The sequence below is a fragment of the Squalius cephalus genome (assembly GCF_949319135.1).
Source record: "Squalius cephalus genome assembly, chromosome: 10".
NCBI lineage: Eukaryota > Metazoa > Chordata > Actinopteri > Cypriniformes > Leuciscidae > Squalius > Squalius cephalus.
In genome coordinates, this window is record NC_137131.1 from 10,920,571 (window position 1) to 10,944,500 (window position 23,930).

The 23,930-nt window shown below is 38.3% G+C and overlaps 1 protein-coding gene across 6 annotated transcripts; it reads left to right on the forward strand.

Moving 5' to 3' along the window:
- The first annotated feature begins 6 nt into the window (after positions 1-6).
- Positions 7-23,584, forward strand: larp4ab (La ribonucleoprotein 4Ab). 6 transcript variants are annotated; one of them, XM_079884939.1, is made up of 17 exons: positions 7-456; positions 5,879-6,020; positions 6,820-6,933; positions 7,025-7,115; positions 8,539-8,675; positions 8,757-8,860; positions 9,312-9,422; positions 9,935-9,988; positions 10,908-11,108; positions 12,990-13,093; positions 17,466-17,507; positions 18,879-19,070; positions 19,378-19,471; positions 19,553-19,729; positions 19,843-19,967; positions 20,152-20,347; positions 20,458-23,584. In XM_079884939.1, the coding sequence occupies exons 1-17, from the start codon at positions 352-354 to the stop codon at positions 20,833-20,835; spliced, it is 2,367 nt and encodes a 788-aa protein (XP_079741065.1). In that variant the 5' UTR covers positions 7-351; the 3' UTR covers positions 20,836-23,584. The 6 variants fall into 6 exon arrangements, with proteins under 6 accessions (XP_079741065.1, XP_079741066.1, XP_079741068.1 ...); XM_079884940.1 differs by having other exon boundaries at positions 19,411-19,471; XM_079884942.1 differs by having other exon boundaries at positions 19,423-19,471.
- The last annotated feature ends 346 nt before the right edge of the window (positions 23,585-23,930 follow it).

Sequence of the window (23,930 nt, forward strand, 5' to 3'; positions counted from 1 at the left end):
GCGCTCTGTTGCCAGGGAAGAGCGAGCGCGATGGAGGGGGTGGTCGCATTGTCTGTCGGGACGGTGGCGGTGTGTGAATTTCTGCCGTCTGCCAGGAACGCTCGCTGATCCCCATTAAGGCTCAATATCAGGATATGAAGTACACTCCTACTGGAGATAGATTCGCATGCGTTAGTGTAAGCGCAGATCCCTTTTCCCATCTTTGTTTAGTTTCTGAAACGGTAAGACAAACCGACCCTAACTAGCTAGAGCAAGTGCTTGTTGCATTCAGCCGGTGAGAGGAGGTGAGGAGTGGCTTGATCGCGGATCGGGGTCGAGAGTGGCCGGCCGGTGCAGAGCCGAAGGCGGCCGATGACTTCGGAGAGTAGCAGCCAAGCGCAACAGAAGGAGGAGGTCGAGCCGGGATCAGTCGCCCGAGATCAAGAGGAGAAAACCGGCGAGGACCACGGCAGCATGGTGAGCTCAGGCCTGTGGTGCTGAATCTGCACAACCCACTTAATCTCCCGCGAAACACGACGTTACTGTGTGTTAACTTTTCGTTTAGAGTGTAGCACTTCCATATTTAGAACATACGTGTTTAGACGTGCATCAGTATCTACTTGCAATATGCTGACTACCTGTGCTTTTGCGCGCAACCCGGATTGTCAGTTCGTTACGTTTTATCGATCCACTGAAATTGTTGAGCTTAACGACTGCTTAGTTGAGTATTAGCTACGGCTGGCTAGCCGGCTTTAAGTCGGACACCGGTAAGACGACATTACTAGGCAACATAAACTAAATATATTGACACCGAGGCTTATATGCGCATAAATGACACAGCACGTGTTCGTATCCTGGTCAGCTCTCCTGTAAATGAACAATGTTTGCATGACTCGAGGACGCGTGACTCAAGCTAAGGTTCATACGTTTTCTATTACAAGCGTGTTAACTCGTTTGGAAATTAAAATACCCCACGACCACCTGACAGCTTGCTTTAAGTTACAATTAACTACTTTTCGAGATTTTTTTTTCTAGTTTGAGAATGATAAAAATCTTGTGTAATAATGTTGGGTGCATTTGTCAAAAACAATTCATTTGAATAATTTATATGTATTAAAATTATTTAAATAATTGAAACTTTATTATTATAATTAAATGGTTCTCATTTAACCAAGGTTGATGATATTCTAGTCTAACAACTTAGTAAAAAATCAAACAAATGCTACTAATGTACTTTAAACAGGGTTTCATTTCTAACTGAGACACCACTGTGATTACAGGTACATTATACATTTACCAGGCACATATTTCTGTTAGTGATTTGCCCAGATTCTTGTATCATGCCTGTGTGTGTTTTTTTTTGTTTTGTTTTGTTGTTGAACAGAGACTTGAGGTGCTTAGTCACTGCAATGAATGTTTTAACATGGTGAGGAAGGTCAACTTTAAAGGGGTCAATGTCATATGATCCTTTTTAATGTTTTCCTTTTCCTTAGGTGTGTAATGTATCTGTTTGTACATGCATACGATCTGCAAAGTTACTAAGCTCATAGTCTCCCACAAAGGGATTAATTCTATCTAACAGTCCAGACCTGCCTAAAACGCATTGACCAAAGTCCATACTTAATACTTCCTCAAACGTCTACGTCACATTGTGAAAGATTAGCATAATTTCCTCCAAAGGGATACGTAAAGAGAGAAGACGGGGCTTCGGTGAATTGTAGTGTTGTCGTCATGTTGCTGAGACTGTTTGGAGGCGAAAGCAAAAAAAAAAAAAAATAGTTTGGTCTTCTGAAAACAGATGAAATTAGGAATCAGGGATTAAGATGTATACAGCTGTTCTTAAGCAGTACAACCCACAAGTTTGCTTGTGCATAGCACAATTTAACAGAGGTCAGGACAGCTTCCTATACAACGCCTTGTTTTATACAAAGACTAATTAATTAGCGCTGCGAAACGTTCTCCTCAAGTGGTGCTAGCAAGGCTCAAGGTGTTTGGCTAATCACAACGCACCGGGTCTGCTGGCCAATCAGAGCACTCTGAGCTTTTCGGAAGGAGGGGCTTTGTAGAAATTACTGCGTTTCAGACAGACTATGAATAGAGGAGCTGCAACAATGTACAATATGAGAAAAAATAGTTTTTTGAACATTAAAGCATGTTAACCTCATCTTTTAACCCAAATTGAACTAAATAATGAACGCCAGGGATGGCGTTCAATTTTAATACTGTGGTACATCCGTATATGATGGTGCTCAATGATTACCATATTCATGTACCATGGTATTAACATAGTATCTTAAAGAATATCATTGTACTACCATGTTTTTAATGACAGATGTGGACTCTGTGCACCAAAATGAAGCTCTCTCTCTCTCTCTCTCTCTCTCTTTAAAATTATGCAGACATCAGTCTAACCTTCAATATTTGAAGGCCCCATGACATTTCCAGTTATTTATGAGTTAATGGGTAAAGGATAAACAAATATTTTGTCCTCAACATTTCTACCTCATAAAATATAGAACAAGAAAAATGTATATTCATAATAAGAATGGCCATGGAGTTTTATTAATTTATTAATTTTAACTTATTTATTAATTTATGAATGTAGTAATTTACATAACCTATTATGTTGAGGTTTTTAAAGACAGTTATTGTGGGGGTGAATTAAGTAAGGATTAATTGGCAACAGGTCGTTGAATTATTAGAAAATAATGCACACCCGAGGTGGTAATGTGGCCACAACATGAAGCAGTTACACATCTGGTGTGTATTGTTTTCTAATAATTCAACGGACTGGAGTAAATTATTCAGCTTATACGGTTACCACACCTCCAAACATTGTTCAGTAGTAGCTAGTAATGGATGCTTGAGCCATTGACAGTAGACTAATGCATTTGGTAGAGAGAGAGAGAGAGATTCAGCATGTGTGAATTACCAGAGTCTGTGCGTCTCTCAAAAGTGTTTGTGTTGTAGCTTTTAAGTTGTCAAACTATTTTACTGATAAAATCATCAGAGCAGCGCTGACAACATGTTTCTGTGCGAGTGTGTGTCCGTACTGTGTGTGTGTTTGAGTGGGGGAGAGAGCGGGAGAAAGAGAGTATGTGCTTTCCGTACGTAATAAAACGTAATTTTGTGGGGGGAAAAACATGGAAATAATTTGTCGTTTTATCCTATTGTTTACTATATTTATTTGTTTGGTCAGTGTCATTGTGGGTTTTGGTTCTTTTGCTGTTGTAGGCTGTAAGGACCTTTGAAATAACTTAAATCATTTGGCGAAGTGATAATGTGGTCAAGACCTGGAACTTCTATAGCTGGGCGTTTCCCTGAAAATACACTACATATTGCACTGCATACCTTAGAATGTTCGTCAAACACCTTATTTTAATGCTAGTTTTGTCTTATTTTAAATAATTGTAATAATTTTGAGCCCCCTTGGAAGTCTGCTGAGGCCCCCTTGTGGGTCACAGCCCACTGGTTAAGAACCACTTTTTTTCTGTATCTACATGATAACATTCAATTTACTTTGGCTTCTGACAAGCTAGTATAGATAAAGATGTCCAGAATTAGAGTTTCAGCAGTAGAAATATAATTTTAGGGAAACTATGGACTTTCCTAAATAATAAATGAATAAACTAAGTATTGTACGTTTAATATTGTTTTGAACAAAATGGCATACTTGATTGAATTTTGTGTCTGACTTGCTATCAAAACACATTTTTATTAGACAGTTCTGGAAGATTTTTTATAGGGCTCTCCTCTCACGTATTTTTTCCAAGTCTCGGTTTTCGGCAGTTTCTTTTAACAGTGGGTAAATCCGGTGAGATCCACCCACCAGATTGTCCATTGTCTAAATTAGGCGTTCCTTGTACTTTTCGATGCCTCGTGACATTACGATATTAGACACTGTTGTATTATAGTAATACACAAATTGTATCATTAAAAGCCATTTTATTGCTTCCAAATGTTGTGTTATTTGAAAATTGCTCATATTTAACTTCATTCATTCATTTTTTGTCAAGCCTGTACAGCATTTGTCTCAGCTGTCGCCACGTGCTCAGCAGTGATCTTGATGGCAGAGGTTACAGTTCCGGTAACTTGAACATACGTTTGACAGACGAAAGCCCACTCCAATCACAGGGAGATTCCATATGACGTATTTCAGCATGCACCAATCCCGTAATGGTGGGCGGGAGATTTTCAAAATGTGCTTCTGCATGTGATCACAAAGGCGAAGGAAAGACGAGCGAACGGCCAATCAGACTCGTCAAGCGCCGTGCCAATGCTTACGCAGAGCTAAGGGGATTGATGCAGATAGTGGCCGCGAAACTCTTTGGCAGTGAACTTGCACTTTTGCTTTAAACGGAAATAAGTGGAATACGTTGCTGCGTTATTGTAAGCTAGATTAATTCGCCTACAAGGTATCTAGCGAGGGGTAACGTTGTCGGGGGAGAAGACCATGCTGTTGTTTGTGGAGGTGAGTTAAAGAGGTCATTTTGGCGACCGCGAAGGCTCTTCACAGCTGCGGCATGGGATCGATGGCGCCTGCCATGAGTTCAACAAGAAGACATTTTTGTGTGGTTTTGTAGTGCTGCTACAGTTATTATTATTGGTTTCTGGTTTTAAATCGATTAGTTAGCGATAAGCAAGGTTACTTAAGCTACTATGTAATACCTTGTTTATGTGGATGCGAACTGACCGTCGGTTGCGAAAGATCCACGTGCGTGCAACAAATGCTAGCTATTTAGCCAGCCTCTTTTATTAGCGTAAGGTACGTAACTTTTATTGGTGAAATTCATAACTAGTAATGACCACATCATCAAAAACTGAAGGAATCCACGAATCGCATCGGCTTTTTATTTATCGCCTCGTTCAAAAATAACTTTAGCCCGTTCAAATCCAATAAAGCACTAGTCAGGTTAACCAGGCTGCGTTACAGACGCAGGTTTGTAGCTCTTTGCCCTGAACTCTCGCTCTGGTTTATCGGAGTGGCTAATCAGATTAAACGGGTGAAAGGCCAACTATTTAAAACCTATCTCTGTGTGTGTGTATGGAGTGTCGCGTCGGGTAAGTAATAGATCTTGTGGATGATGTTCAACCCTGATCGGGCGCAGTAGTGTAAAGTATAGAGAAGTTGGAGGGGGAAGTTGTGCACAGTTGTGGTTTTCAAACTCATGGAGTGTGTTAATAGTTGGAGCCCTTGCCTGTTCTGTGGTGTTTGCTTTCCTTCACCGTGCTCTTCAGACGTCCTTCATCAAATAACACTCAATTCCATTTGAGGGAGAAGTTATATTCGATATAGTTCAAAATTGAGACTTTACAGCAAAGTTTGAAGCTGTGCTGTAATTTGTTACTCGGCGTGTCATGTGAAACTTTGATAGCGTCGTATCTCTTAAAAGACCCAAGCACTGACATTGCATTTTCTTTTTACCCTATTGAAAGTGATATTAAAATTCGTTATTTTAATCATATTTTGGATGAATGTTTGGGGGAACTTTTCAAAATTGCAATGCTGTGATTTCAGGGCTGCAGAAGTTCACCCTTATAATGAAGTATGCAATTACTTTCTTGAAGCCTTCAAAGGGTTTGTGTCAGATCAAACCGCTTACACTGTTTATAGTTTCAAGATATGGGATATTTCTTAATCTCACTGACCACCTGTAAAGTACAATTGTAGTCTAACTACATTCAACAGTTACTCCACATTAACTTTGATAAGGTTGTGCCATGATAGATGGCTGTCAGTTTTAGACTATGATAATGGGTAGGTAAATGACCAGTAATGTTGTAGTTAAGTCTCAATTCTGTTTACTGAATCTACAGTTGGAAAGCGTTGACAGATTTCTTCTGGTTTTATTCTACTGTGATCTGAAAATTGGATTATTTTTTTAACCTTGTCTTCAAGGTGACCACCAAGGGGGCCGGTCTGAATCCCAATGCTAAAGTGTGGCAGGAAGTGTCTGCACCAACCGCCCAGGCTCCGGAGGCGGCCACAGAGACGTGCCATTGGCCACAAGGAGAAACTGTCTCTACTGAGGAATCTGAGGGTACGTATATTGATTGGCAGTTGTTTAGTGCTGGAAGTAATGTGTAAAAATGGACTTCATGCTGTCTTCTCAAATTGTTCACCTGGAAATGAAAATTGTCAACCGCTATTCTTTGTTTTATATAGGAAACAGAAGGATTTTTATTTCTACACGTCTCATTAAGTTAATAGAATTATAACATGTTTACTTGGTTTCTTTGCTTAATGACATGCTGGTAAATCAAATATTGTATCTTTTGTAAGTTTTATTTTGATTTGTGTTTATTAGAAAATTATTTCTTTTACATTTTTATGATTTAATTGACTTTTCATAAACTCATGAACATCTTTAAGTTCCCTCTCAAACCTCCAGGGGTTTGGGAAGCCCTGCTTTATGGGTATGTTGCGGTTTTTCTGGTTAGACGTGGCTAGGTTCTTGGCAGGTGTTGTTTTGAGACGAATGAAATTACTCTGCGGGGGATTCATATGCAATAGCAACTAAGATAATTTCAGACATGATGTTAAAGTTTCCTAAAACCCAGTGATGATCAGTATCGCGCTTGGAAGGACCCAGAACTATTCTCACTGTAGAGATCTTTCAACCTAATTTCTCCTCTTACTCCCTCCATTCTGTTCTTTCTCATTTCTTTCTCTAATTCTCAAACTAAATTTCTTGCTCTTTCTCGCAGTGGATTGGGTCTGCCCTGATGACTGTGAGATTATGAGATCTGAGGGTTGCATGACCTATTGCTGTTCTTGCATGGTAACTGAATGGAAAGGTTTCAAATTAATTTACTACTACTGTCATTCCTCTTCTGAAGGTTTCAAGGAGTATGTTGTTGGCTATGGTGACTCTGAGTCAGCCCCTCCTATGGAGAGCAGCATGTTGAATGGCATTGAGTCAGGAGAACTGGCTTACCCACTCTACGAACCAGGTCTGCCACAAACACCCACTGTCACACTTTAATTCTATCCGTGATGCTTAATGGCTGATTGTCATTGTTGACTGTATGTTTTGTTGCTCAGTGGAGGGCGAGACCGTCGAGGAGCAGCCTCCACTGTCCGAAGAGAGTCTGAAGGAGTCGTTGAAGAAGCAGCTAGAATTTTGCTTCTCAAGGTAACACCCACTCTACGCCCAGACATGCTTACACCTGCTCTCCCATATTACATAATTATTTTATTTTTTTTATACACAAGACCTTCAGGGATGAATGGAAATTCATAATCACCTGAACAATAAAGCAATGCTTATTCTACTCTTGCTTGAAAAAAATTCTCATTCAGTAATTAAATGCGATGTCGTAATGGACCTATGACATTGGAAGTGATTTCATGGACAATCTGATTTGAAGTGCATTCATTCAGCAGTATTGTAATTGTTGGTTGTCAAGCATGCACAGTTGTAATCTCTTTATAATTTAATTCGATATGAAAAGAGTAGATCACCCAAATATTAAAATGATCATCTTTTATCTTTTAGTATGCTTATTGGATACCAGAAGTCATTTAGTTTTTGCGTGTCAAGTGCATAAAAGTGTTTATTGGATGGGTCCCTGTTTCCAGCAGCAGATTAGTGAGTTTGTCTAGTGTATCTAGATTTTCTTTTTTTGTTTTTGTTTTGGTTAGTAGTCCACCATATGGATTTTTTTAAATGGCTGATTTATAAATGGATATTTAAATAGTTCTGTTAGTCAGTCTTAGGTGCTGTCGACACACATTGGCTATTTACATATTAGGCATGCGACTGTATCAAATTTTATCACAAAGTGTTCACTTTTTTTTTTTATAACAAAAAGAACTACCGGTATACACTAAACTATACAAAGCTATACACAAAAATGTATAAAGTAAACAAATGTTTCAAACAGATTAAAGTGCAAAAGAATAAATAACAATTTACAAAAAGGTCCTTTAGTTATTAATGTTGCATTAACCAATATTAACAGTGAGAAATAGCTACATTTGTTACAGAAGTTATTATACTTTGTTAACGTTAGTTAAAAAACAACTGATCATTGTTAGTTTGTTCGCTTAGGTCCATTAAATACAGTTACAACTTTTGTAATAATGTGTTATTAAATGTTGAAATTAATATTAACTAAGATTAATAAATGCTTTAGAAGTGTTTTTTTTTATATCACTCTGTTAACTAATGAATTAACTAGCTTCTTTAGGATCAATTAGTTAACTAGTTGTTCAGGAAACCTACTGACTAGTCTTATTTTAAAAATATAACCAGTCAAAAGAAACACCGTTTGTAGAAATACTTCTACACTTCTGTAGAAAAAACATCTGGTCTTTTTTCATTTCCACATGTGAACTTAAGCAAACATGTCCAGTGGTGTGATAACACAGTAATATTTGGAGTAATGGGTTTCTATCAATGGAATATGCAAATCATGCAATGGAAGCTTGTAGTTAGCAAAGCAGACATTAAAATTCTGCTTAATCTGTATTCAAAGGCTTTACCAAGTGAAACTTGAATATCATTGCAAGTGTTCAACATCTGTTCATTACTATTATTAATATTTTTTCTACAGGGAGAATCTCTCCAAAGACCTTTACCTGATATCTCAGATGGACAGTGATCAGTTTGTCCCTATTTGGACCATTGCGAGCATGGAGGGGGTCAAACTGCTGACTACTGATATGGACCTGATACTTGAGGTGCTACGAGGTAAAAAAAAAAAAAAGACACTGGCCAAAGTTACAGAGTTTGTTGTTCATTCCTTGCATTTAACTGTGTCGTCCTTCTCAGCCTCTCCCATGGTGCAGGTGGATGAGAAGGGCGAGAAGGTACGGCCAAACCACAAGAGATGCATCATCATCCTCAGAGAAGTCCCTGAGACCACACCTGTCGAGGTGAGACCACTCTGTATGTTCATCTCTTGTAGCTGTATATGGTAGAGATTGGTTATTATTACTGTGGTTACCCCGATGATGATCAGTATCGCGCTTGGAAGGATCCAGAACCATTGCTGCTGAGATTTCATTGTCCTCTTTTTTTTAAATCCTCCTTTATCTGTACTTTATTCTTATTTCTCTCTCTCTCTCTCTCTCTCTCTCTCTCTCTCTTTCTCTCTCTCTCTCTCGCTCTCTCTCTCTCTCTCTCTCTCTCTCTCTCTCTCTCTCTCTCTCTCTCTCTCTCTCTCTCTCTCTCTCTCTCTCTCTCTCTCTCTCTCTCTCTCTCAGTACAGTGGATTTTGCCCTAATGACCGTGAGATTATGAGATCTGAGGGATATCTGACCTTCTGTTTTTCAGTAATTTTCACTTATTTTGATTTGCTGACTAATGCTTTTGTCGCTCTGTCAGGAGGTGGAGGCACTTTTTAAAAGTGAGAAGTGTCCGCAGGTCATCAGCGTGGAGTTTGCGCACAATAACAACTGGTACATCACATTCCAGTCTGACACTGATGCTCAACAGGTATTATTGACAAACACATTCACAATCGGCTGTCTGTATAAATAATTGGTAAAATCTTTCTTGCATATGTTTTTTTTTTTTCAAGATCTCTGCTACCATATTGAGTTAACTCATTTAATTCAGATAATTTAATTCAGATGTTGCAAGTAAAAGTTTTTTTTTTCATGAATGGTTGTGATTCCTGTGATATGGTTCATGACCATTTAATCTGTAATGTGTAATTTTCTGTTCACTATTATAATTCATGAAATATGGCCATAATGAAATCTAAAAAGCAGTAAAGACTTGGTTTATATAAAATTATGATATACATATAATATTAGCTAGCTGCTGATTAACTAGCTGCTCTGCTTAAAACTGAAAAGTTATTTTAACAGCCATAATTTGCTGATATGAAAACCAATATGCACTTTTGCTCTGCTGTTGCATGGATGAGGCCTAATGTGTTTTTGCATTTTGTCTGCTGATTTAATTAATGCAAATGGTCTTTATCTGGCCACGTTGTTTCACAGGCTTACAGATACTTGCGTGAGGAAGTCAAAACCTTTCAGGGCAAACCAATTATGGTGAGTGCATATTGTGTTGCTCTGTCTTATAGTTGGACCAGACTGATGGTTTATGCCAGCATGTGCATATGCGCTTGTGTGTTAGTGAATGGATGTGTGAATGTGTACTTGTCATTTAAGGCCTCCATTTAGTTTAAAAATGAATGTGCATCACACATAATGGATGTTGATCTTGAATGTTCTGGGCCCAGTTGTTCAAAGTTGAATCTTGATCAGAATTATCTAGATTTGGAAGTCCCATGATTTGGTGCTTCAAATTGGGTTGTACATTTCACAGTGGCTACTAGCTATGTAAAGTACAGGTAGAATAGTCTATTCGGGGTCACTTCAGGGGCTTTTATTTGAAGATAAAAAAATACAACAATCAAACATCCCTTCCATTTTCAATTTCCTCTAAACAATCAGACCCCTATGGAGGCACTAATGGTGATGGATGGGGGGGATGGGGGGATGGGGGATATGAAATGGGTGAAATTGTGTTTTAATTAGAGATGCACTATGTCTCTGCAGATTAAAGCAATTATTTTCACTATCACCCATTGGTCGATTGTTTAAAAACAGCCAATAATCAGGGATGATTATAACCTGTCAATCATAAGGGGGGTGGAAAAACGTGTTCAGACTGCAACTCATACTGTGTGAAAATCTCTTGGATTTAGACTATAACAATATCGCATTAACAGAAAAATGGTGATGTTAAGCAATAGTTCAAGCAATGTCCATTTTATCATGAAATTCTAAACAATAAATTGTCTTTTGATGCTCTTAAATGTGACGACAGATCGCTGTAACGCTACAGATCAAGCGGCAGCGCTTATCTTTTGAATAACCCATTTTCAAGATTTCCGATCAGATTACTTTTGAACAACGAGCCCTGGTGTTAATGCAGGTCTGTCTTTGTATGTTTTTGTCATGGTAGGCTCGCATCAAGGCCATTAACACGTTCTTTGCTAAGAACGGTTATGGGGCCGTTGACTCTGGAGTGTACTCCACTCCATCACAGTACTCGTCTCCAGTTTACCTGCAGCAGGTGTACCAGCCTCCGCAGCAGTACCCTCTCTACAGCCTTCTGCCACAGACGTGGACCCCTTCACCCACCCCTTATTTTGAAACGCCACTGGTGAGAACTTGTAATATATTTTATTAATAATACAATATATAAGTGTTTTACTGCTGAATTAATAGATTCAAGTGACAATTTCCACATATAAGTGAATTTGTGAACGGTGAGTAATAAAACTAAGAATAAATACACAAATTACAAGCAGAGATGGATACTAAATAACATAGTATTCAGGTACAGAAATGAATAATTAAGCCTAAATGTAAAATAACACTTTGTTCATCTTAGAAATTAAATAGTTTTATCTTTGTTAAAGCTGTATTTTGTTGTTTTATTAACATTAATGACACAGATAACAGTATGAGTATTAGGCATCTGCTGTCACTTTAGTACTGAATGCACGGACCGCAAAAACTGGCAAACATCCGGTTTCTTTCTCAACTGTTCACTTATGACAAACGAGAGAATACTTGCCGAGACGGGTATTTTGACATAATTTTGTGTTTGTGTGCTGTTCAACAAAACGCGAAAGAGGAATCAATTCAGTGTTTGAGCGCTGTCTGAAACGCCCCTCTCTCACTCTCTCTTTCTGATTTTCGCCTCTTCCATGTTTAAAATTGTTTGAATGTGTAAATTGGCAAGAAAAAACGCGTCCAAATTATAAACTTTCACTCTATGATGGTTAAATTTAGCAGTTAATCCGCGAATCACATGCGTGCCGTGGGACCTGGTCCATACGGATCAACTGCGATCCCTTCCACCCCTAAAGACGACTAAACTACTCTAATATGCTGCTCAATCAACAGTTCTTATCAGTTAAAAATGGTTGTGCTGTGGTATGGTAAAAACATGATACTTTTTTTTTTTTATTATTATTAGAATAATTCAAAAAAAAAAAAAAAAAAAAAATTAAAGTCTTTATTGTCCCTTCAATTTAATGTATCCTTGCTAAATAAAAAAATATTTATTTTTCTTTTACTGAACCCAAACATTTGTATGGTATTGTAAATACTAACTAAAAATATTTAAGAATAATTTGTTTATTTTATTAAAATATTTTAGACGGTTTAAAAAAAAAGTCATTAAAGACTGCAGTTTCAAAAATAATTGATGTTGCCATGGTGCTATATGTTCAGAAACACAATTGTAGCTGTATATGAAAGTGATCAGAGCAGATTTGGTTTTGACCCAGTGATGATAAACTAAGCGCATAGAGGGAAGCAGGGAGTGATCAGAATTTGTGGGGAGTTTTTTTTTCTTCTCCTTTTCTCTCTCTCTCTCTCTCTCTCTCTCTCTCTCTCTCTCTCTCTCTCTCTCTCTCTCTCTCTCTCTCTCTCTCTCTCTCTCTCTCTCTCTCTCTCTCTCTCTCTCTCTCTCTCTCTCTCTCTCTCTCTCTCTCTCTGTCTGTCTCTGTGTCTCTCTCTGTGTCTCTCTCTCTCTCCCCCTTAAAGTTCACTCCTGTCCCAGTGAGCGTAAAGATTATGAGATCTGAGGGTCACTTGTGGAATGACGACTAAATGACTTTTCAATGTCCAAGCTTTGTCATTTTTCAACTCAGTCATTTTTCAACACATTTGAATGTGACTCATCCAATGAGTTACTCTTTTTGATAGCCTTTTTAGTTAAATTTGTATTGCAGTCATGGAGGCTGAATGTATGAGCTGATGGAGTCTCAGTAGGTCTCTGGGTTTGTAATCAGGTTTGTGATTGCAGGCCGAGCTGCAGGGGAGTTACTGGAGTGAAGCGCAGTATGAAGTCAGTCAAGGCAGTTGACTGCTTTCTAAATGGTTACCATGCCAACAGTTGTTTGGTTTATTTAGCGTTTCACATTAATGTTAAGAGGTGTTTTGGGCATGCGTCACAAAAATGTGAATTGAAGATAATTTGTAGGAGTTTGAGGATGTGTGGGTTAATCTCAGCTGTTGTTTCATCTTGCAGGCTCCATTTCCAAACAGCACATTTGTTAATGGCTTTGGCACAGCAGGAAACTACAAAACTGGCTCGTCTCCAATCAGCCTTACGCGCAACTACTCCCGCAACCGGTAAGATCCTGAAATGTTGTTTTAAAAATCTCTTTCTTAGCCTATCCCTTTCCCTCTCTGCCAAAACATAATCGGTTGTTTCTTCTACCATGGAGGGGTTGGTTTTTAATAAAAACTGACTTGTTCAGGGTTTCTGCTGGTCTTAAAGTCTTAATTCACCCTTCCACAAATTAAGGCTTTGAAAATGTCTTAAATCAAAGCAGAAAGTCTTAAATTCATGAAGTCATGGCATTAAATGTTGTATGCAGTGCAAAAACTTAAGATTCAACCTCTGAAGTTGGTTATTCAATCAATACATTGTATTGGAAATAAGTTTGAAAAATGGAAAGAAGCAGTTTTTATATGTTAGCTTTTCTGTTTGCAATCTAATAATCTAAAGCCTCTAAATCACAGCACTGAAGTACAAATGAATTAATCAGTGAAATACAGACTGAACGGCAGGTCAAAACATCCAACTGATGCCTGAGCATTATGATAGCAAACTGCAACTCTCAGCTGGATAAACAAGACTTCATATTTTGTATCTCCAATAAATGCATCTTGATTTAAGAATCTTTAGACATTTGCTCTGAGGAAGAATATCCTTTTTTGCAGTGTAATCCAAAGGTACAGTAAAAGTTTTTTCCATATTCTAGTGGTTGGGAGCAGAGCTATTCAAGCAGTTTTTTTGTAAAATCAATTAAAAAGTAACTGATATCAGTTGGAAGTAGAGGGGTGCAATTATATATCGTCTGCGATTAATATCGTAATGACATGTTTTATCGAGTATATCCCTCACACACACCCAGAGAGTGCATGCATACACTACGTGTAGTCTTGTAGATTAGACTAGTGCGGATGCGCATTTATAATTTCACTGCCTAATTTAGTCTATATTTACATAATTTAAAAGTTAACAAATATCACAGTTTAATAAATGAAGTTAATATTAAGTGACTTACATTTTAGACACCATATTGTCTGTTTTTGATCTATTTAGCCAACGAAAATGGTTCAATTGCGTCTCTGAGCAACACACAGCGGTGTGTGAATCTGTGAAAATGGTCAAGTCATGCACATACGTAGCCTTATTTACTTGTTTAGTTTATAGGCTTATTTTAATTTATTTTTTGCTAATGAAGATACAGCCCAGACAGCAACATAGTGTCATCCCAGATCTGGTACACGTGGATTCCACACGTACCACATGTGGTCCGGATCTGGGCCAACACTGTTGCTGTCTAGGAGATATTAACAGTAAGAAATAACGGGGGGGCGTATGGACATCTCAAGTGGTTATCAGAATTACACACATCAACACAATATAATATTTTATCATGAACTATTAAAGTTTCCTTACAACAGACTCAAGGATGATATACGTTTTCAAAGCCTTTGTGTTCAAGGATTTTGACATTTTCTTAAAGGAAGTAAAAGGACTTTTTATCAGAGGAGAACATTCTAAAATTAGGAACTACAGTGAATGTTTCTGGCTTTAAGATGAATTTTACCCAGAAGACAGAGTAAAAATACCGTATTTTCAAGATTAACATCCTCAAAATGAAAATCGGACAAAAAAAAAAAATAGATTGTTTGGCTGTAGGCATGTGCATTCGGCTCGAGTGCACTGTAGTACTTTCTTTACAAAGTGACATGGCCAACTACTTTTCTGGCATACATAATACAGGGGTAAGTTGTTTCTGTGCATCCGTGTGAAAAGGGATTGTTTTGATAACATTAGCCGCTTTCCGACCGGAGGAACCTTTTCACAGTTCCTAGAACTATTGGCTAAAGTACCCGGATGTCGGCGTGTTCGCACCGCAGGAACTAGGAACAATTTTAGTTCTAGGAACTCCATTTGGAGGAACTAATTTAGGTCCTACTTCAGAGTAGGGTCTAAACCAGCACTATAGGAACTATCCGTGACGTTAGTGTACGCTGATTGACCGAACGCACGCGGAACACCAGCACCCGCCATTTTTAAAACAGCTAGAATGTAAACACACAGATTATAGCCTATATATTTACTCCATAAACTAACTATACAAACATGGAAAACAGTGATAGATGGGCCTCTAAACCTTTATGCTGAAGAGAAAATCCAACGCAACTTTGAGGGGACCAAGCCAAACATGATTGTTTATCTGCCCAGCTAGCAACACTGGACATCAACCACACGGCATAGGCTAATAACCTTTTTTCATATACTGTCTACTTTCTATAACAGTTCTATCTAATAACATATTAAACAGTACTGTTAGACAGATCGCTAACTAATAAACACAGAATGCGAGTATTGTTTGCTCTGGCGTTCTCAGCGCCGCCAAAATAAAGGTCCGTCGTGGCGTCAAAATAAAAGTCAGCGTGCTTGCGTCACTCCCTTACCCCTCCTACCAGTTCCTATGGCCACTTGGCCAGTGCGAACGCAAACAGCAAAACCGAGTTTGGGGGAGAGTAGTTCTTAGAACTGTTTAGAAGTGGACAGTTCCTAGAACTAAGTTCCTATAACTACTTGGTCGGAAAGCGGCTATTGTCATCTGTACAAAGAAAAAGTAATTTCTGTCACTGCTGTGAACTGACCACCACACAGAATATGAAGAATATCATAAACTTTAGGAGTCAGCTTTCCACGGCAGTCCTAAACCTGCCATGGAACCAGCACAATAACACACAAATATTGTCTAATTATCGTTATCGAGAAAATCCCAGAAAATATCAAGAGAGAATTTTTTTAAATATATATATATCGCGCACCCCTAGTTGGAAGTCGTATTTTACAACTCTCTGAAGTGTTGATAATAGAATCATTGTGTTTCTCCATAGACAAGGACATTTAGAAAACATGATGTATTGAGTTCCCTTTAATTTATTCCTTAGGTTTTCTTTACTTGGTCTTAAAAAGTTCTTGCAGTCTTAAATGTACCTGCAGAAACCCTGTTTTATGAAGGTCACATTAAAACCATCTTGTAGACTTTACCTTGCCTTGCTACTTTGATTTTTATAAATATTGTTACACATGTATTCACTTGGCAGATGTTTATCTATCAGAAATAGAAATTTGATATTTGTGAGAATTATTTGTACTAAACTATACTAAATTATCCTTCAGTTGGCATGTGACTTTGATAAAAGCTTCAGCAATTAACACATGAACATTTTATACAGAAAACTGTATGATCGTGATATTGAAAAGCTATCGTGATATCAGCGCGTCAGACAGGCATTGAATCAATGCCATTGGTCTCTCTTAAGTGAAGCATCAGCTTCAGCGTTACCCATGCGACGCATTGCTGGTCAGCTGATCCTTAAAATGTGGAACTCAAAGTTAAAAATAATTAACACCTCGTTTCATTACATCTATCTTTTAATGACATGTTTGTGAGCGGTTTAATGACTCACTCAAAGACAGTCCGTTGCCGTAACAATGTAACTGCGCGCTGAGACAGCCTTTCAATTTCACTAGAGTAACTGACTAACTTTGTTTAGTTTCGGTTACTGAAAATGTCCTTGTTTTTCTGCAGAAGTTGTTGTTCTTTAATAACGTTAGTTAAAAAAAAAAAAAAAAAACTGATCATTGTTAGTTTGTGTTAGCTCAGGTTTTTATTTTAATAATGTATTATATGTTGAAACTAACAGTAAGATTAATAAATGCTAGAAGTATTTTTCATCAGTGTGTTTAACTATTGAATTTACTAATGAAGCCTTATTGTGAAGTGTTACCGAACAATAATAAAGAATCAGAACATTTTCAGTCAATATCTAGGGCATGTTGTAGTCCAGATTAAAATGTAAAAGTTTGAAATAAATAGCCTATAAAGAATTTGGCAGTGTGATTTTAAAAACCATTGCAAATACAAAAATCTGAATGGTGGTTTAAAACAATGAAATACTTTGTTTACTAGAGTTTCCAATGTAATGGTTGCATTTCTGCTCTTCCATAAACACCATTTGCTGTCAGAGACTGAATGCGCATTGTCATTCAGTGCGTCCCCTTCACTCGTTCCGCCTTGCTGCTCATGCGTGTTGGACTTGTTTACATCAGAGTGCACATGCCTCTTTGACGCAGCACACACAGTGTTGTACATTTTAACCAGTTGATGGAAAATTATTCTTAATGCATTCTATAAATCTGAATATTTCCTAAATAATTATTCATGATGTTTTAAAGTGCCCACAATAATACCGTGCATGTTCATTATTGTGATATGTCATATCGTATATCAGCACATGTCTATCCATCCATTTACAATTAAAGTGGCTGAAGTTTTTGTTCAAGTGTGAAATATTGTTGAAGTTTAACTGCATTGATTTCCTTGTCATGTGCAGAAAGTGAGGCGGAGCTCTGTGTTTGAGACACTGGAGTCAGACTGTCTTTGTTACTTTTACTTTCTAGACTTCCACTTTATTCCAGAAAGAATGTAATCAATGCCTTCAGGTAAATTCATCTTAAATCATAATCTTATGCACGTTCATCTTAGTGCTATTTAACCATGAGTAAGAGCTCCATAGTGAAAGACCATCATGACTCGGCTAAAAGCTGTATGTTGCATGTTGGCTTTCACAGTGAATGACAGTGCATTGTCATCAGATCCGTCATGTAACCCTGTCCTTGCATGTATCATCTGTTGCTCTGCAGGTATGAGAATTTCCTGATTGTGTCTTGAAGTACATGCATTATAAATAAAATCTGCATAGGTGTTCAGTGATGAGGACTATAGTGCCAATATATGCTTAATCCAATTTAATAGTAAATGAGATAGCCCAAATGTAATTTTGGCTAAAAGGAAGTAGCAACAATATTTGTTCACTTTATATTCTTTTATGTACTTGCGTCGAAAATGTAATTGTTGGGTGCTATGCACTTGTTGTGTTCATATTGTATTGCAAAACACTTTTGCTGCTATTGAGGTGGGATGCGTGTAAGGTTAGGGACAGGTTTAGTGGTATGGTTAGGTTTAAGGGTGGGTTACGGTGTAGGGATTAAATGGATCATAGTTTATCCGTGGTTCGTACGGACCAGGCCCAATGTGATTTGTGGATTAATTGCAAAGTTTAACTATCATAGAGCAAATGTTGCCATGTTTTGTCTTGCAAATTTACACATTCAAGCGATTTTAATCTATTCCAATGCAAGAAGATGCGATAGATAACTCAATTTGGTACGCTCGCTGTTATCTGTAAGCACAGCCGTGCACACACAGAGAGTCGTGTTTAAGACGTGTGAACACTCAATTGATTCTTTCGCATCTCCTTGCACTTGAAAGGACACATACACACAAAATTGTCAAAATGCGCATCTCAGCAAGCAAATCCTCTGCCATCGTCTTGTCGGTCATCTCTTCTTACTCTCTTCACTGCGACTCTGCTGCTAGTACTGTATGGAGTAGTGTTCGTTGTCCAACTGAACAAAATGGTTTTTATTTGAGAATAAAAAAAGCGAAATGACATTAGCGGTGGTGCTGTGTCGGCCATGTAATGTAATCAGTTACGTCCGAACACTGTGTAGCACCGGTAAACCCTGACTACCGCAGCAAGCCTGCTACAAAAGAAATGAAAATGGTGTCACTTCAGGAATTTCTCTGCAAAACATTTTTCTTTTTGTCACTACATCTCTCATGCATAACATCTCCATTTGTGATGCTTGTTCTACACAGTGAGAGAGACCACCCTTAAAGCCCAGCTGAATAAACTATCTGTTCTACAGATGTTTGTTCTACAGATGTTTATTCAGCTTTGCTCTGGCTTTTGAGACATGGTTATAGTTACATGCCATCACTTCTGAGAAACGGCTGATTTTTCTGTGCAGGAATCATGTAAAGCCACAGCCTCGTGCTGATGTGAGTCAGCTGACGGAGACTTCGTCCGGTGCCGGTAGTCCTCAGCCCCCATGCACCCCCACTTCAGACACCACCACCGCCACCCTCACCCCGCTCTCTGAACCGCCAGTTTCCCCCAGAGAGAACCACCTCTCCGAACTCTGCATCAGCAGCCGGGCCAGGTCAGTAGATGTAGCAGCAAGTAGCACCATTTTTCTTTTACCTGTATAATTTAAGTTGACTATAAGAATCAGATTTGGTTGTTTTGACCCAGTGATGATCAACTAAGCGCATAGAGGGAAGCAGGGAGTGATGAGAAGACTTTAGGAGTTCTTTATTTTCTCTCTGATCACTTCTCTTGTCCTTTAATTTCTTTCTTTATCTCTCTCGGTCTCTCTCCTTAAAGTCTCTGTCACTCCTGTCCCAATGAGCGTTAAGATTATGAGATCTGAGGGTCATCTGTTAAGTGCGTTCTCTGAATGCTGACAGGTTTGATGATACGAGTGTATTTAACGACTTAAGTGATGTGTCCAGGAGAGGAAGCTATCGTGGCATGAGGAGGAGAAGAGAAGATGAAAGGATGGTAAGTCCCAAGTTTATTGCATGGTTCTCCAAAATTGTAAAATTTTTGTTCTCACGTTTCATTCAATTTCATTTTACACAGAGGCAGAATCCTGAATCAGAGGTGAAAACTCCGCCTCCAAAGTTTGACCTCGCAACCACTAACTTCCCGCCTTTACCAGGAGGTGTGCCGAGTTGTCTGCCAGGTGTGACCATGCAAACGGAGTCTGTGTTGGAGAATCGCATGGCAGATGTAGTTAAGGGCATCAGCAGGGACAAGGTAGTAAGAACTACTTCCTGTACCTGTGTATTGTCAATTACAATTGTTTTGCTTGTTCACAGAGAATCTTCAATATCACTCAAGTAAAGTTGCAATTTTTCCTTGTGCTTTAGCCTGAAACAAATAAGCAAGATGTCAGTCAAGATCCCAGAACATGTCAAGTGGAAGCCCAGTCGACTGGACTCTCCCCTCCAGCGCCAAAGCTTCCCGCCACAAAACAGGACACACCTACGACGAGGTACACAAATGCATGCACACGTATTAGGCATCATAAACTACTAATGAACATTACTTTCACAGCATTTGTTAATCAAGGTTTTAAATGGTAAATATACTAATTATTTGTAAATAAATGACTATTATTAAGGTTGTTCAAATAGAAGCAGGTTGAAAATCTTGGAACTCCACATTTCTCTGTACAGTGCGTCACATCAAGTGAAGAAACCAGAGAAAGAGGTTCAGACCTCTGACACGCCTCCAGAGCCTGCATCAGTGACCGCATCAGTGACCACACACCACCACGTCCAGCCCATTTCCGCCCCAAAACCTTTGCGCAGCCAATCAACTTCAAGCACTGAAACATCTACTCCATCTCTGCCATCAATCACATCTTTTCAGGTAAACACCTTCATTTGCTAAATTATAAATGCTCCTGGAGCTTATTCACACATGAAAGTAAAAGAAATTAGATTTCTGTTAACCTTTAAGGCTTTATTGACTCTCCTCAGGAGCCTCGGAAGCTGAGCTATGCGGAGGTGTGTCAGAGGCCACCCAAAGACCCTCCCCCTGCACCAGTAGCCCCGCCCAGCCCCAGTCCCACCCCTTCTCCCACCACAAACCAACCACTACGTGAACTTCGAGTCAACAAAGCGGAAGGCCCAGCTTCATCCCGCTGCAGCCCCGGTGAGAAAATGGAGAAAGGAAGCGAGAGTCGGACGTCCAGAGAGCAGACTGGCTACCAACGTGGTAACGGTCCCAGAGGGTCAGGCTTTAAGCTCAGAGAGCAACAGAGACGACCCCCACAGGGTCGGCGCTCCTCGCCACAGTCGGGGTACAACAGACGCAGTGGAAAAGAACAAAACATCCCACCCAGATCGCCAAAGTAATGCCTCTTATGCCCACGACACATGCACACTCGCGTGTATACTTGGATACACATCTTATACATAAAGCAAGAGTATATAAATCTATATATATATCTATATATATCTATATAAAATCTACATATGAAAACTGGACTGTCGCACTGTGGTGTCGAAGAATCCTCTGCCTCCCGAATGACTTGAAATCTGGGAAGTTGATTCTTAAAAATACAGAAGAAAACTAGGAATTTAAGGAAGATGAAAAAACCTCTTACACTTGAACTGAGAAATGGAGGCCATGCTTCCTGTGTTGTCTGATTTACAGCGATTAATTAGCTTGTGAATGAGTTTTGATTTTACTTGGAGTGTTTAAGGTCCTGGCACTAGTGTACAATGTTGTACTTTTTTTATTTTATTATCTATAAATGATAGTACTGTTGGTGAGAAATCAAGCACATGTTGTTTGTATGCAACAGATCACACAAAGACGGCATAATACCGCCCCCACCGGTCCATATTTCACCTTTGTGTGTGTGTTTGTGCACTACTTCCTGTGTTTGCATCAGTCCTGAATGGGGCTGGGGGAAAATTTGATTCAGATGTGATGCTCTCCCAAATAATTCTGTAATCGACACAGAATTATTTGCGATTCATAGTGGTTTGTTCTTTAATTTATTGGAAACATGCGCAAGATTAAACATTACAGATATCGATAAAAGGTTCCCACTGCTCACCGTCCTTGAAAAATGGGGAATTTCAAAAGCGGGATTTTCAGGCTTGAGGAAAAAAAAAATCATAGAAATGAATGAAAAACAACTAATGTAATAAATATCAGTTATTTATACAGTTAGAAATTACTCTAATATGATGAGTCAATTTCTTTTTAAGATAATTTCTAAAAAATCTTTATGTAGTGATTAATAACGTCTGGAAAAGTCAAAGTTTTGGTCGAATGTGTGGGAGCCCTGTCGATATGTGGCATGCAAGGTCCGCCATGCAGTTTCAAACGGAACTCTCAAGCAGGTATTAAGGGTTTGGCCTGATTCAGAAAGCTCAAAGCACTTTGTGAATTAATTAAAATTTAATCATGAGGTGCTTATTGATTCCCACCCCGGTCTAAAACTGGAAGACAAGTGTATCCTGTTCAGACAAAGAAAGAGGGAAATATGTAGGTTTGAAGGACACGACTGATCGAGACTGACGAATGGATGAAATAGTACTAGACATCCATAGAAAAAAAGATCCAGACAAATATAATACAATTTAAGGTGATTTTGAGTTGGTGTCGTGCTGTATAATGTCGTACGGTGTCATCTGTGATGTATGGTGTTTTGAGTGCTGGGTTTGTCAGTAACGGGAAGATCAAGCTACTTTAATGCTGAAAGAATGAATAGATATCATTGTGTAAATGAGCAAAGCCACTGTTTGTCTTCCTCTTCCTTTGGAGTGGTGTTTCTATACTGTCAGCCTTTGTTTTTTTGTCTGCTGTAGATGCTGGTGACAATAATCAGGTTGGTTTTTATATGCTCTGAGTTAGTGTGCTGCTTCATGTCCTAGTCTGTGATATAGTGTCAGTCTATGTTGTGTGTTTTCCTCCTATTTGTTTGTTTAATAATAATAATCTGTATTTGACGCTTGCGTTTATGCCTGTACATTTCAGGTGTGATTACATAAAATATACCTGCTACAGAGCTCATTTACCCGTGTTATCCAGTCTCATGTCAGCCTTGGTAAAAGAGAGGGAACTCAGGACCTCAGAGGAAATTGGTGATGTGTATGACTGCACATTTTTGTCCGATACTTATTGCAGGATTTTTTTGGTAGCTTTTTTGAATTCAGTAATCACATTAAACTGTTTAGGGGTCTTAAGTTTCAGTTAATAATGTGTATTTGAACGTTTAAATGAATCACACTTATGCATGATTCTCTCCTCAATTTGATTTCCTCCCCTCTTTATCTCATTCTCATGTATGGATGGGTTGTGCACAGATCCAGACCAAAGTCAAATCAGCCGAGAGACAATCTCAGGAAGTGCTGTTTAAATGCAGTAGCTCCTCCCTCACTCCTCTCTTATTCTGCCACTGTTTGAGTGCTTATCATGATTGTTGATTAGTGAGTTAAACTATGTATGTTTTAGTTTTTGAAAAATCTGTGTGCGTGTGGAACGTTATAAATGTGTCCTAATGAATAATTTCTCAATCCCCTACTTTTAATTTGACAGTTTTTAGAAGAAACATCGGAGGGAAATTATGCATCAGTTTTGTTTTAATTTAATTTATTTTGTTTTAAATTCTGTTTCTCTGTTCAACTTTCATTGTGGCTTTCTTGCCCAAACATGCCTGTTGTTAGTTTGAGATGTTTTCAGATTTTTTTGTTTTTTTGTTTGGCGATTATTATCCTTGGGCGCAAATTACGTAGAGACTGTGCCACTAAAATTAGAAAAAATCAGTGGAACTGGTTTTATTTTTTTATTATTTTAACTGAATTAATGGATTTGATTCATAACTGGTTGGTGAAATGAAATGATTACGTTTTGTTCCTAATCTTATATCCTGTGTAGGCTGTAAGCTTTTTAGACACCATGAAATGGCACGGTTACAAGTAGCAAGTCTTTAGCCAAAAAAAAAAAAAGGAAAAAAGTATTCATCCTTTTTTTTTATTTTATAGGGGGATAGGCATAGCAACTGCTGAGTGAAGTGTTTTGGATGATATCGTAGATGTTTAATGAAAATGCTTAAGGAAATGGAAGAAAAAAAATAAATGATAAAATGATTTTAATCTGTGTTTGACTTTTTTTCAACTTGAAAGTACAACCTAGTAATTCTATAGGGATTTTTTAAAAATATAATTTAACTTAAATTTAATAAAGTATTACCACCACATAACACACAAAGTAGACCACCTAGAACAAGTATTTTTAGAGTAATTTAAAATTGTTTGTATTGTAAAACCCTGTGACTTTCTGTATCTGTCCTGCTGCAGTGTTTTTAATTTTAAGTAAATGCAAGTATTGTTCTGATAAAGATAAAATAGCTAATATCCAACATAACTAAAGGGAAGAAACTCGTGTAGCATCTCCAGTAGGATTTTATATCATTTTTCCCAAATTGTGGTAACTG